The sequence below is a fragment of the Solanum dulcamara genome, chromosome 8 (genome assembly GCF_947179165.1).
Source record: "Solanum dulcamara chromosome 8, daSolDulc1.2, whole genome shotgun sequence".
NCBI classification, from domain to species: domain Eukaryota; kingdom Viridiplantae; phylum Streptophyta; class Magnoliopsida; order Solanales; family Solanaceae; genus Solanum; species Solanum dulcamara.
Genome location: NC_077244.1, coordinates 78,981,694 through 78,994,884, shown reverse-complemented (window position 1 = coordinate 78,994,884; position 13,191 = coordinate 78,981,694). Strand labels below are relative to the sequence as shown.

The following is a 13,191-nucleotide window of genomic DNA, read 5'->3' as shown; positions in this document are numbered from 1 at the left end:
ATCAAATGAATTATTTCATTTTGTTTGAAGTTTGCCAAACTGGCTACAAGTTGAATAGTTTAGAATATTGGATACAACTTAAATAGCAGGGTGACACTGGCTAAGAGGTGCAATTCTTACCTTAAAATATGAGACGGCGGCCCACGTTTAGTCCAATGGACGTTCCTATCATCGTTGGCCTATGTGCTATGGGCACGTAAATACGACGTCGTTGTTATGGGAAATTGTGTTTTTTTTGAATAAACCTGGATTCAATTTCTTCGACTTAAGCCCTAGTGTGTCTTCAATTTCTTCAGCAACAATGAAGCTCGTCAGGTTCAGGCGACATCTTCATTTTTTTTCTCTCTGAGATTAGCCATGGATTTAACTTTAACTTTCTGTGCAGATTTTTGATGAAGCTGAACAACGAGACTGTCTCAATTGAGCTAAAAAATGGAACCGTTGTTCATGGAACCATTACAGGTCCCTCTCGCTATCTTTCTGTCTATTCCTTTCTCAGCATATATTTTGTATAGTTGTATTTACGTATTAGATATGACCCCTGTAAATCTAAAGTGAACAATCTGCACATTTGTAATTGCCGAATTGCTCTCGCCAATATGTGAATTAAAGTATCTGCTTGTATAAATTTGTTTTTTGGGTAGAGTAATTATTTGCAAGTGTCGGTAACTGAAAGTGTAGGATATGCAAGTTTCTAAACTACAACAACAACATACCTTGTGTAATACCTCAAGTGATGGGGTTTTGGGAGGTAGAGTATACACAAACCTTAACCCTACCTCGTACAGATAAAGAAGTTGTTTCCATAGACTCTCAGGAATAAATAAAGCATTTCCAAACAATTTAAAATAGGGAATACAAAATTGAGAGCAGTAGCAACAGACAACTGAGGCTTGCTCAAGTGGTTGAGCACCTCCACCGTCAACTGGTTGGTTGACGGTTCAAGTTAGAGGGTAGGTGGGAACACTGTTGATTTTCTTGGGCTTTTGGGTGTGGGAAAAGAAAGTTGCTAAACTGCATTTGGTTAATGCCACAAGTTAAGTTAATTCATAGCAGATGAGTGGTAACTGCAATAGCTCACTTCCCTCTCCTTCACTTCCACCATGAGTCACTATGTATGTCTATAAATGCATGGAATCTAGGGCAGAGAAGCTATAGAAAGCATATGAAGTAACCCGTCTCGATCTGTCTTCCCCTCTCTCTGTCCTTCTGAATCTGTTACCTTCTTATCCTCTCTGATTCACATGTATTATCTCCACTTCAGTCTTTCTTCAACTTTGATTACTGTAATGCGTTAATTCTCAAGTGCAGAGCTATTTATGCTTATCATCACTGTAATTTATGTCTAGACTCTAGAGCATTGTCAATTTGTCATTCCTCTCTGTTAATGTGTTAATTGTACTCTGTTTCAATAAAAAATAACATCTCTCGTTCTCTTTTTTGTGGCTCTACAAGTTGGATTATTACACAACTCGAAGAAATTTGAAGTGTTGTACATTCACTATAATAATTCAACAATTCCTTCAACGAGTTTGTATGCATTTAAATACAACTATGATGTCTCAATCTGAAACTAGTTGGTTCATCTATATGAGTATCCTGTATAGTTAATTATATAAGCAAAAACCATGATGCCTTCACTTGTTTGTGGATTGTCACTGTCTATGTGATGCGTGAGTAAGCTCTTATTTCCCATCTTGAGGTTAAAGTTCCAGGTACTTAAGGTGAGAAAGAGTAGACACATAAAGTGGAGTACTATAGGCTAGTCGCATTTGATATTTGGGCATGTAGAACTAGCGAAAAGAGTGAGAGGTAAGTGCCATATATGATGTCGTGTACTCCGACAGTCACTTTTTCTATGCAATGTTAACTAATCTTAGATTCAACTGGACAAGGAGCTAAAGTTGTGTCCAACTCCTGATATTCACTATGCATGAATGCTTGAGCTTAAGCGGGATTGGAATCAACTTATAGCTTATTATGTTGTACCCAAGTTTAATGTCAACAGCACTTAATGTTGCATTTATAAGAGGAGTAGCCTCTTATCCCTTTTACTTTTTGGTGCACCATGAGGTGCCTCTATGCATTGAAGATTGGTGTCATTCATAGAAAATCATATCTTTAGGTCGGCTTTCTACTTTTTGGTATACTTCTTATACACGGCCGTGCTTTGTACCTAAACATTTTTAAATATAATCATCACTTTATCCTCCAAAAAAAATCGTCATAGTGTAGCTTCTTTGTCTGGCAGTAGAGATGCTACCTAGCGAACTTAGATAGGCTCTTATGGCAAGTGCCAGGGCTTGTGCTGGTTGGAGGATGCATCGAAAATGTCGATTTTTGCATGGAAGCTTAGTTGATGGCTATCTCTGTATTGCAGAAGTTTATCTCTGTTCTACATAACTAGAGGTCAAAAATAAATATTGTCCTATCCTCATATTTCGAGACCTAACTGCATTTTCCTTTCTCTGTTGCTTGTCCTTTGCATGCTTCCGACTTTTATTCCATGATGGGTTGCTTATACTTACAGAAATTGCTAGATATATTTGGGATATATAAATATGTATCCAAGCATATCAGTATGTGTTTTGAATCCGTCTCCTTGTTGACTTTGCTAAATTGAGAACTGTGAGTTAAAGTTTCTAAAGGGAGTTATATTTTTATAGGTGTGGATGTTAGCATGAACACACATCTGAAGGCTGTCAAAATTACGCTAAAAGGGAAGAATCCAGTGACGTTGGATCACCTGAGTGTGAGGGGTAACAACATCCGTTATTACATCCTCCCCGACAGCTTAAATCTTGAGACGCTGCTGGTGGAAGAAACACCTAGGGTGAAGCCAAAGAAGCCAACAGCTGGTATTGTCTTATTGTTAAGGAGACGTTTTTTGTGCCTTCTGGCTGTATGGTTAAATTTCCTTTTTGCTTGGACATCCTTCTAATATCCTCTTCTTTTGATTCTTTCTCTTCAGGAAAGCCTATGGGTCGTGGTCGTGGGCGTGGGCGTGGGCGTGGACGTGGACGAGGCCGCTAAATGCATCCCAGCTGCTCTAATTTTTTGCAGTCTTGCCTATGTAAACATATGTACGAATTGAAAGATTTGCTCTTTAGTTTTTCCAGTGGAAAAAAGGATTTATTTTGGATCTTTGAAGTCAGAGCAGGTTATCTCGTTGCATCATATGGACTGCTAACATTACTTTCCTATCATGTTCAATTTTGTTCTGCCTAGTCAAGTCATTGAACTATATTGATCACTTTTGCATCTGCTCAGTTGCCAATTTGCGCCCTTTTGTTTTTCGTTGCAATAATAAGAGGGGAAAAAAAGCCCAGGAATAGAGTCGCATACTTGTACGTAATAATGTTATGTGTCGGTGATATTTACCAGTCTACATTTGGAACAATATATAAACCCAGTAATCATTTATGGATAAACATCAAGTTTTTTAATCAAATAAATTATTTTTTGGGTTTGAACTTATATATTATAAATATAAATCTCATAAATCGTTTGAAACTCTAGCAAAACAATTTTAAACCTTGTGAATTATTGTGGGATAAACTTGTCAAAGTTGTGAAGTTATTCCAGGTTTTCGTGCCAAGACAAGAGCGTAGTTTTAAAAATGTTACTAGTTTTTAAAATTGTGGCTATTTGGGAATTTTTTCCGTAATTGGAGGCCCAAGTAATGTCTTAATGACGCTAACCCATATAATTCCTCTTCTGGTGACACAGTATAAGTAATAGTGACGGTAGCAAATCTTGTGGAGAGCTGCAACCTAAAACCCTCGTCGGGTATATCTGCTTGTGGTCTCAATGGCGAAAAATAACTCGTTGAAATCGACAGCAGTGGTATTTGGAGCCATAGCTTTTGGGTGGTTGGCGATTGAGCTTGCTTTCAAACCGTGGCTTGATAAAGCCCGAGCTGCCATGGACAAGTCTGACCCTTCTCGTGACCCAGACGATGACGATGACGCCGCCGATCAAACTTCAGAACCCGGAAAATCTCAGGTCGATGTCGATCCTCCCGAGAAAATTCCCTGAATTGAGAATTTGGGTTGTAAACCCCAAATATATATATATGCTTTAATTTAACTTGGTAATAAAAATATTATGACTTGTTAATTTCTGCTTTTCTTCAGTTTCTAGTTGTCAAATTATTACCCTTCCGTGAAGAAGAATTTTAATTGGATTCAAGTGGTAATGACAAGTAAAGAATCTCACCGCAAGGGATAAATCTTTATTGGTTGTTTTTCTATGATTTGACTTTATATTTCTCTTTCAGTAATAATGGGACTCAATTGGCATTTAACGTGTTGTTGTTGATTTATCACACATCACATAATATAAGATTGTCTACAGTGCATATAGCAGCAAATGAGAAAGAATACTACTATTTTTCACAATACAGCCAGAGAATGGATTGTGTTATTAAATTTGATTAGACTACCTAATTATATTATGATATGAATATATGTTTTCACACCATATTTCTCATAATCTCACAATCACATCACAAGACTAATTTTGTGGCTCTTACTAAACATCAGCCTTTGTTGTCATTTCTCCAACCCTCAACCACAAATTACCACTAGTATTAATGATACAAAACAAGTTTTCACTTATGAAAAAAAATAATTGTACTAAAGATTATTTGTAAGTAAATGTTTCTCACCCAAACGCCTAGTAAGGATTTTAAAACAAAAGACGCTGTTCTTCTATAAAGATGCTACCTACCCTTCAAGGTAGAGTTTTCAATCATTTTAATAATTTCAGGGTTAAGAAAGTATTTCATTTTTGATATTGTAAAGACGGCAAATTGTAATATAATTTGTTTATCGTTTATATTCATATATTAGAGAATTATAACTTTAATTTTTATGCATATAATATTTAAATAAAATTACAAGCAATATATATTGTATCTTGATAACTATTTTACGTATAAATATGGAATACCAAAAAAAAAATCCATATCAAATATTATATTATCAAAAATCACAATATTAAAACTTTTGATGTCAATATGATAATTCCGTACAGTATCCCTAATTTGGTTTCTTGGATTAACAAAAAAAAATCCCTATCAAATATTAAAATGGCTACTCTATTTAACTGCTACTGCATCGTGGGGTGAATTTAAGTAGGCTGACACACGTCTTCATTTTGTTAGGTGTATTAATCAATACACATTTCGATACTTTCTAATCTTGAGTACAATTATTTATTTAATTAGCAAATCCACCTCATACAAAATTTAACTACTGCTATTGATGTAAATATCACGTACATTTTCGAATTTTCATCTATATTCCCACAGTTTCATAATTACTATTGAATATAATAAATTTAATATTTTTTAAAAAATATATTAAAATGATTATAATTAATAATAAAAAAATAATATTTTTTTAAGTAAAAGCAGAGAGAATGAAGTGTAATTTCCGGTGTTTTGTTGACATCCCACGTTGATCCCACGTTCCCATATATTCTCTGTTAAGCCTCACGGCGGTTCCACCGGCTTTCTACCCTTTCTTTTCACCCTTTTCCGACATCTCCGCCAAAAATGTACAAAAAGAACTCATAAAGTTAACAGCTTCTTTGGTATTTCCCTCAGTTGTCGGTTACTTGAAAACGTTCACACAAACATAGCGAAGCCTTTAAACCTCACTTTTTTCTTTCAGCTGAAAAACTCAATCATTATTATTTAAGTTTGTAAAATGCATTTTCTCCAGGTCCCCCATTTGCCATTTTAGCCTATCGTTTTGAATGTTTGTCTTTAATTTGCCCATACAGACCCCACCTCGACCTCACCATCATCAACATCTTCTAACTCTCTACTTTTTTACTCTCTCTCTCTCTCTCAAAAGAAAGCCCCACCTAGCTGTACTCAACTCAATAGTTTTATGTGTGAACACATCTTCTCAAAAAAATAGCCCTCCAATTTTTTTTCAACATTTATGGTATTCCAAGACTTGCTTTTTTTATTTATTTTTTATTTTCCAAGACTTGTTCATCCAAAGATTGGATTTTTCTGTACACGCACTAGTAGTTCTTTAGTTTAAAGCAGATATGAGTGAAAACCCATCGCCCAGAATCATCAACACAATGACCCACTTGAAGATTTTCAAGAAATTCAAGGGGTTTAAGCCTTTTGAGCCTTCACCAGGTGTTCTTGGCTGTTTCTTTTTCACTGTTTGCTTATTCTTGTGTCTCTTCTTGTTGGATTACAGAACAGTGAACAGAGGGCCTCGGTTGCATCAGCCATCCTTGTTTGCTACTTGGATTGGAATAAATGGATCCTCTTTGTCGTATAACAAGAGTGAAAAGGTTGCTTTTTTGGAAAAAAGTGCAGAAAGTTGTGATATTTTCGATGGAAATTGGGTTTGGGATGAAAGTTATCCACTTTATGAATCAAAGGATTGTAAGTTCTTGGATGAAGGATTTCGTTGTTCTGAGAATGGTAGGCCTGACAATTTCTATACTAAATGGCGTTGGCAACCTAAAGATTGCAACTTGCCCAGGTTAATTTTACTTATTTTCTTCTGGTACTGAGTACTATATACCGTTTTTAATTTAACTAAAGAGTTTAAGAGAGAAGAAAGTGAAAGAATTGCTTCAACTGTTTAGGCTTTGATATGATGTGTTTTTGTTGCATAACATTTGCTCCTGATTTTAGCTGATTAAGGTTTTAATCATTGAACTACTAGGTGAACTTAGTTATATACACTGACAGTGCAAAATATTGTTGCACAATTTGACTGGTTACATTAGGTTCTCATTCTATTTTTTTCAAGTCACCATTTCAGTCTTGATATAAAGAATTACCTATTAGGTCAATTTTATCTAATGGTGTAAAAGAACATATACACTATCAGTGTATAGAACTTAGCTCTTACTATATTGGCTCTCATTGAGCATCATATAATGTTGTTAGCTTGATGCTTAAATTTTTCATTGTTATTCTTGAGAAGACTTTGTGCTTAGTGGGGCAGAGCTTTTCATAATCTTTTCCATGATTATTGAATTCAGATTTTAGTCTTCTAATTACTCTTTTAAGCAGATTCGATGCAAAAATTATGTTAGAAAAGTTGCGAAACAGACGGGTTGTATTTGTTGGGGATTCAATTGGAAGAAACCAGTGGGAGTCTCTACTCTGCATGTTATCTTCTGCAGTTCCTGATAAAAGCAAGATATATGAAGTTAATGGAAATCCTATCACGAAGCACATGGGTTTTCTGATTTTTAAGTTCAAGGATTTCAACTGCACTATTGAGTACTATAGAGCTCCATTCCTAGTGTTTCAAGGTCGTCCACCTTCAGGGGCTCCCCGAAATGTTAAATTGACTTTGAGACTGGATCAAATGGATTGGAGCTCTGCTCAATGGAAAGGAGCTGATGTTTTGGTATTCAACAGTGGTCACTGGTGGATTTATGAAAAAACTATTAGAGAGTAAGCTCTTTTCTTGCTTTATCAATTTAAGCACATAGTTTTCTTGCTTAACTGATACATTGAATCTGATGGAACGCTTGATATTTTATTTTTGTGTCAAGAACTCAAGTTTACAAATAGATTATAGAGAAAAGTTGTACAAATAGATTATATGAGTGCTACAACAACAACAACAACAATAATCCAGTGGAATCCCACAAGTGGGGTTTGGAGAGGGTAGGATGAGTGCTATAGTTGTGTATATTTCCCTTCTAGATTTTTGCATTAAAGAACCTCGAAGTATGGCCCCTGATTAATTAGACAATTAGAAAAAAAACTGTTCTAATTAAAAATCTGTAAAGGATTGGTAAAAACATAAAGAAAATAGTTAACAACCGCTAAATATGTAGTACATAGAGAAAACTAGCATTTAACAATTTGCCACATATTGCCAGAACCTTCAAAGTTTTTGAGCTGCTTTATGGCAAGGATTTCCCCTGGAAAAGAATAGTAGGCCACATTGGACCAAATAACTGATGACCATTAGCGAGCATCCCGGATGCCATGCTCTTTATATCTTCCTTGCTCTCTTTGCACATTGCGAGAAGAAAAATAAACTAATGGGTGGTAGAGTATTTTAAAGTGTTGGTGCTCAATGTCCTTTTTGGGTGTGCCCGTAAGCATGTTTTTGCATCTACATGAATAGAGGGGGCATGAAGCTGTGGGGTTTCCCCTCATTCATTGTCAGATACGTCCTTTTGTTAAATTTTGCAGTGAAGGATTCAGCTAATTGATTAAACTAGTACCTGGAGTAATGGATATGTAAGCAAAATAAGTTTGATAGGGCAGAGAATGAAATGGTTCAGTAATGGACTCAGTTACCTTGCAGAAACAATGCTAACTCAGTTACCTTGCAGAAACAATGCTACAAATATTAGATTTTGAATTCGACTCCTCCATCATACAGCAAAAGGAAATATAAAAAGGTTATCATGCTATATAGAACTGAAGGTGGTAAATTTGAATATCCGCAGATTGAAGCTCTAAAATATGTTCTAGCTCTTTCATTTGGCCTTTTTTGTCTTAGCCTTGAGGTTGGCCTTCTGTCTGAAATTGAAAGGATTTAGTGAGGTATGAGTGATTAGTAGTTGTTGGATGCTATGAGCTAAAACAATGCTACAACTATTATGTATTTGTAGGAATTTCATTAGGAGAAAAACAACCATAATTATTCCAGCTATGTATTGTCCTCATCACGTAAATTTTTTTCCTCAAGTTGTTTAGATGTGTTGCTTCCCATCACTAATTGGTGCATTAACACTAAGCACTTTAAGTTTGGACATCAGAGTTTGTTGCTTTTGTGAATCATAATCTTGATAGCCGATAAACTAATATACTTGTGACTTATTGATTTTTGTATAGGGGATGTTACTTTCAACAAGGTGGAGAAGTTGATATGACCATGAGTATTGAGATTGCATACCGGAGGTCAATTTCGACATTGGTTGATTGGATAGGTCATGAAGTGAATATGACCAAGACACATGTCATATTTCGAACTTATGCTCCTGTTCACTTCAGGTATGTCTTGGTCTTGATCTGTTAAATGAAGGCGACATTTCAAAAGGAAACATAATAGCTCACAATTGAATAATTTCTTTTGAGATCTGTTGCTGACTACATTGTATTACAAGTGTGAGGAAGAAATTTAGTTCCAAATTGGTAATTTAAGTTTAAAAAGAAGCTGAAAAGGTTGATCCCTAGAGCTTTTTCTAGTGGTAAGAGCATGGTGTACAACACCAATAACATAATCAGTATAATTTTACGGAGTGGGGTCTGGGAAGGATTGTGTGTATGCAAAACTTTCCCCTACCTTGTGAAGATAGGAAGGTTATTTCTGAAAGACCTTGAACTCGAGTAAAATAATTCAAAGTAGGTTTGAAAAAGAAATAAAGTAATAAAGAAGCCATGTTGAAAATACTAGAGAAAAGAATAGTTGCAACAACAAATAATACGAAGCAAAGGAGACAACTAGTGGTAATAGAAGAATAGTTATAATAATACTGATATGGGAAACTAGACCGTTCAATCATCACTTCCGCATCTTCATCGTGCGTTACGTCACTGTACTTGCATTCTAGGTACTTTGTCTTACTCCAGCTCAACCTGAACCCTTTAGACTCCATGATTTGTCTCATAACTGCCAACTTATCATAAACTCCGCCCTGCATCTCGTCAATCAAAACTATGTCATCTGCAAATAGCATATACCATGGCACCTCCCCATGGATATGCCGAGTCAATTCATCCAACTCATGGCAAATAAGAATCGGCTAAGAGTCGATCCATGGTGCAACCCTATCGCGAATAGAAAGTGCTCCGAATCCTCCCACTACCCTTACCCGGGTCTTGACTTGATCATACATGTCTTTAATCACCATAACATAAGCTACGGGTACACCTCTAGCCTCCAAACATCTCCGTAGGACGTGAGGACTTTGTCGTATGCTTTTTCTATGTCGATGAACACCATATGTAAGTCCCTCTTCTTCTTCCTATACTACTACACCTATCTCCCAATTTGAAGGGTAAGAAGACAGGTTCATTATTTACAATGTAGTTGGACCTCAAGGATTTCTCGGTTTTCACAAAGAAAAAGAGAAGGAGAAGCTGAGAATGTTTAAGGTTGTGATATTCATAATCCTTAATATCTACTGGCTGTATTAAATTAGGTCTGAGTTGTTAGTGGTAGCGGTTTTACTTTGTCTATCCTGTATAGAAATGGGAGTATATTTAGTGTGTATACGTGTCACATAAGGTTGAGAAAACACACTGCAGTTTATATGTCCATTTATCTGTATGCAAGTCTGGGTGTATCTCTACCCGAAATTGTGTGTTCCCTTTGCTTGTACAGCCAGTTTACGAAAAGAATAGGTTAAATATCCTCCGCCCTAATTTGTCATAACTCATGACCTCCTCTTCCCAAACTTTTCTCTAAACATGCATATTCTGTGGCATTGATTATGTCCAAATTTCTAATTTCAAACATGGACATACTGCCTGTTACTACGTTAGTTTCAATAATCAGATGGCAAGTCCATGTTTGCATCTTTCAATTCATGAGCTAGCTTTCATTGGGTGAATTGATTTAGTGGATTGGTGTTATTTCTAGATTGTTTGTGATGATACACATGCAGATTAGTTACTTCATTGCTTCAATATTCATCGTAGTTGTTACAACCAACTAATGAGTTACTTCAATATAATGTACAGAGGTGGGGACTGGAAGACCGGCGGTAATTGTCATCTTGAGAAGCTACCTAACATAGGATCATCCCAAGAGTCGCTGAAGACGTCATTTGAATATAACACTGTGATCAATGTGCTGTCAGAGAAACAGAACAAATCAAAAGCGTGGAATTTGGATTTATTGAATGTAACAGGGATGTCATTTCAGAGAAGAGACGGCCACTCATCTTTGTATTACTTAGGTCCCAAGGTTGGACCATCTCCTCTCCACCGCCAAGACTGCAGCCACTGGTGCCTCCCTGGTGTCCCTGATTCATGGAACGAGCTTCTATATGCCAGCTTCCTCAAACGGGAGTTAGCTCGTGCAACTTTTTTCAAACAAACTTCTTGATCGCCTGTATGGCACATAAAGAGATCTTATAACCAAGTGTCACCATGTTGCCTCCCAACATTTCAAATGTTACACCTCATACCCTAGTACACTTGCAGTCTCATGGACTATGACACACACAACTTGGAAAGGAATCTCGAGTTGGAAAAACCTCAAATTTTCTGCCAATGGAGTGTGGAATGTGCCGTTTTTCAAGATAAAAGTTGGATTTGTTAGGGGCATTCTTCTCTGCTGAGCTGATGACATACAATTTTTGCAGTTTGTATACTTAGGATTATCCAGAATCTCTTCACCAAATTACTGAAATGTACATAGCATTATGTGTTGTATAGCTGAAGAGAACATTAATCTTCTATACAAAATTCTGCGCATTTGATACAAGCTGCCCAATTGCAATATTGTAAATTCTCCTTTTCTTATACTCCATTCGTTTCATTTATGTGACTTTAATTACAACCAAATAGATGATCCCTTTTTAAAAAGTTTGTAACAATTTAATCTAAGCTTCTCATTTTACCTCGATACACCTTCTTGTTACATAAATGTTAATACTCCATAGTTAAAGAGGGCAACTTTTAAAATTCTTTTTTTTTTTTTATATAAACATAGTGCCATATAGAAACAATGCCAGTATCGAAAGACAAACAATTTTGTGGCAAGTAAAAGTCATCTATTTTAAAAATATTTTCTCTATCTTTATGAGATAGGGATAAAGTTTGTGTACACTCTACTCCTCAAATTTTACTTAGTGAGATTATATTGGATATATTGTTGTAGTCAAAACATCTATTATATGTATGTTTGTTTTTTTGTATAGTTAAAAGATAAGTTTTATTTGGGGACTCGGTTTAAGATAAAAATTGCACAAGCATGGAGGAAAAATTGCTGAGTATTGATCGATCTGAACAATTTTAATTTTTTTTTTTATTGGTGCTCCTTACAAAATTTTTGTACAATTCAGAAACACTAAAGATTTAAAATTAATAAGGCACATAATTGCTCCCTTATTTGAACATCTATCCCCCAATTAATTTCAACTAAAATCAATACTTAACAAATGAAAAATTGAGTAAAAGTTGTGCTAAAATCAGACTTATATGATGAGTTCAAGTCATTTTATCACATATTTAACAATTATCGAGTTTATTGACAGTTTACACATTAATAACAAAAAGCGAGATGCAATAATCCGTTACAATCAATTAAACTACATTAATATAGTGTAGGAATTATATTAGTAGTATATTATATATAATTACAACTTAAGAGGTCGTTTGGTTGGTGAACAAATTTTACTGAAATTACTTCAATATCGGAATTATAATACAAAAAAATAAAAATAATTATTGGTTTATTAAGTGCATATAATTTATGTTGTTATGATGGAAGGATGCAAATCTCAAAACAGAGAAAATAAATAACACCAAATTTAACGTGGAAAAACCCTTCAAATCGAACATAACAACCACAGGATCTTCGAGATCCGAATTGTTCCACTATAACAATAAGAGGGTTACAAATATTCTCCTAAATGGCTGCACAACAATTGTCAAACAAGGAGAAGCAATAGCTACACCAACAAAAGTAATAAGAAGAAAATCCACCCAAAACAAAGCTACTATTCGGGATCTAAAATGAAATATTTTTGGTCTCCAAATCCGATCTTCACCGTTCAAATCAAACAACAAGATGTTAGAAACACTCAGTAAAAATTTTAGGCCGATTCAACGATTAATGAATCGGTAAACGCAATTTGAAAGATGTTGGTCGGAGAGGCAAAACTGCTGCGGAAAACACCATTTTATTCTCTCTTGTTGAAAGCTCTCTCAAAAACCTTTCTTATGTTCCTAATGACTCTCAAAGACACTACCAATGAGGAATTGCATAATTCTCTCAAATTATCCTATTTATAGAGTGATACTTTTTTCTAAAGCCAAAACCAACTCCAAATAAGATTATAATTCCAATCCTCTTCCAAATGGAATTGGGAAACAAATTAGGAGAATTATTTCAATCATTTTACAAATAGAATTAGGTCATGGGTCTTTGGCTGGAACATGGGCCATAGTCCAACATATGTTTAGTCCGTTAGACTAAAAACATGACATATGAAGTATAATATAAA

At 35.3% G+C, this 13,191-nt stretch overlaps 3 protein-coding genes across 3 annotated transcripts; all 3 read left to right on the top strand.

The window, feature by feature from the left end:
- Positions 1 to 234: 234 nt before the first annotated feature.
- Positions 235 to 3,177, top strand: LOC129899329 (small nuclear ribonucleoprotein SmD1b-like). Its single transcript, XM_055974264.1, has 4 exons — positions 235 to 315; positions 386 to 462; positions 2,667 to 2,858; positions 2,972 to 3,177. The coding sequence occupies exons 1-4, from the start codon at positions 302 to 304 to the stop codon at positions 3,031 to 3,033; spliced, it is 345 nt and encodes a 114-aa protein (XP_055830239.1). The 5' UTR covers positions 235 to 301; the 3' UTR covers positions 3,034 to 3,177.
- A 488-nt stretch (positions 3,178 to 3,665) lies between these two features.
- LOC129899330 (outer envelope membrane protein 7-like) lies at positions 3,666 to 4,237 on the top strand. The gene has a single exon (XM_055974265.1). It carries the CDS (start codon positions 3,811 to 3,813, stop codon positions 4,036 to 4,038), a length of 228 nt encoding a protein of 75 aa, XP_055830240.1. The 5' UTR covers positions 3,666 to 3,810; the 3' UTR covers positions 4,039 to 4,237.
- Positions 4,238 to 5,532: 1,295 nt separating this feature from the next.
- Positions 5,533 to 11,447, top strand: LOC129899974 (protein trichome birefringence-like 10). The gene is made up of 4 exons (XM_055974969.1): positions 5,533 to 6,518; positions 7,058 to 7,447; positions 8,849 to 9,007; positions 10,700 to 11,447. Exons 1-4 carry the CDS (start codon positions 6,067 to 6,069, stop codon positions 11,064 to 11,066), a joined length of 1,368 nt encoding a protein of 455 aa, XP_055830944.1. The 5' UTR covers positions 5,533 to 6,066; the 3' UTR covers positions 11,067 to 11,447.
- Positions 11,448 to 13,191: the final 1,744 nt, after the last annotated feature.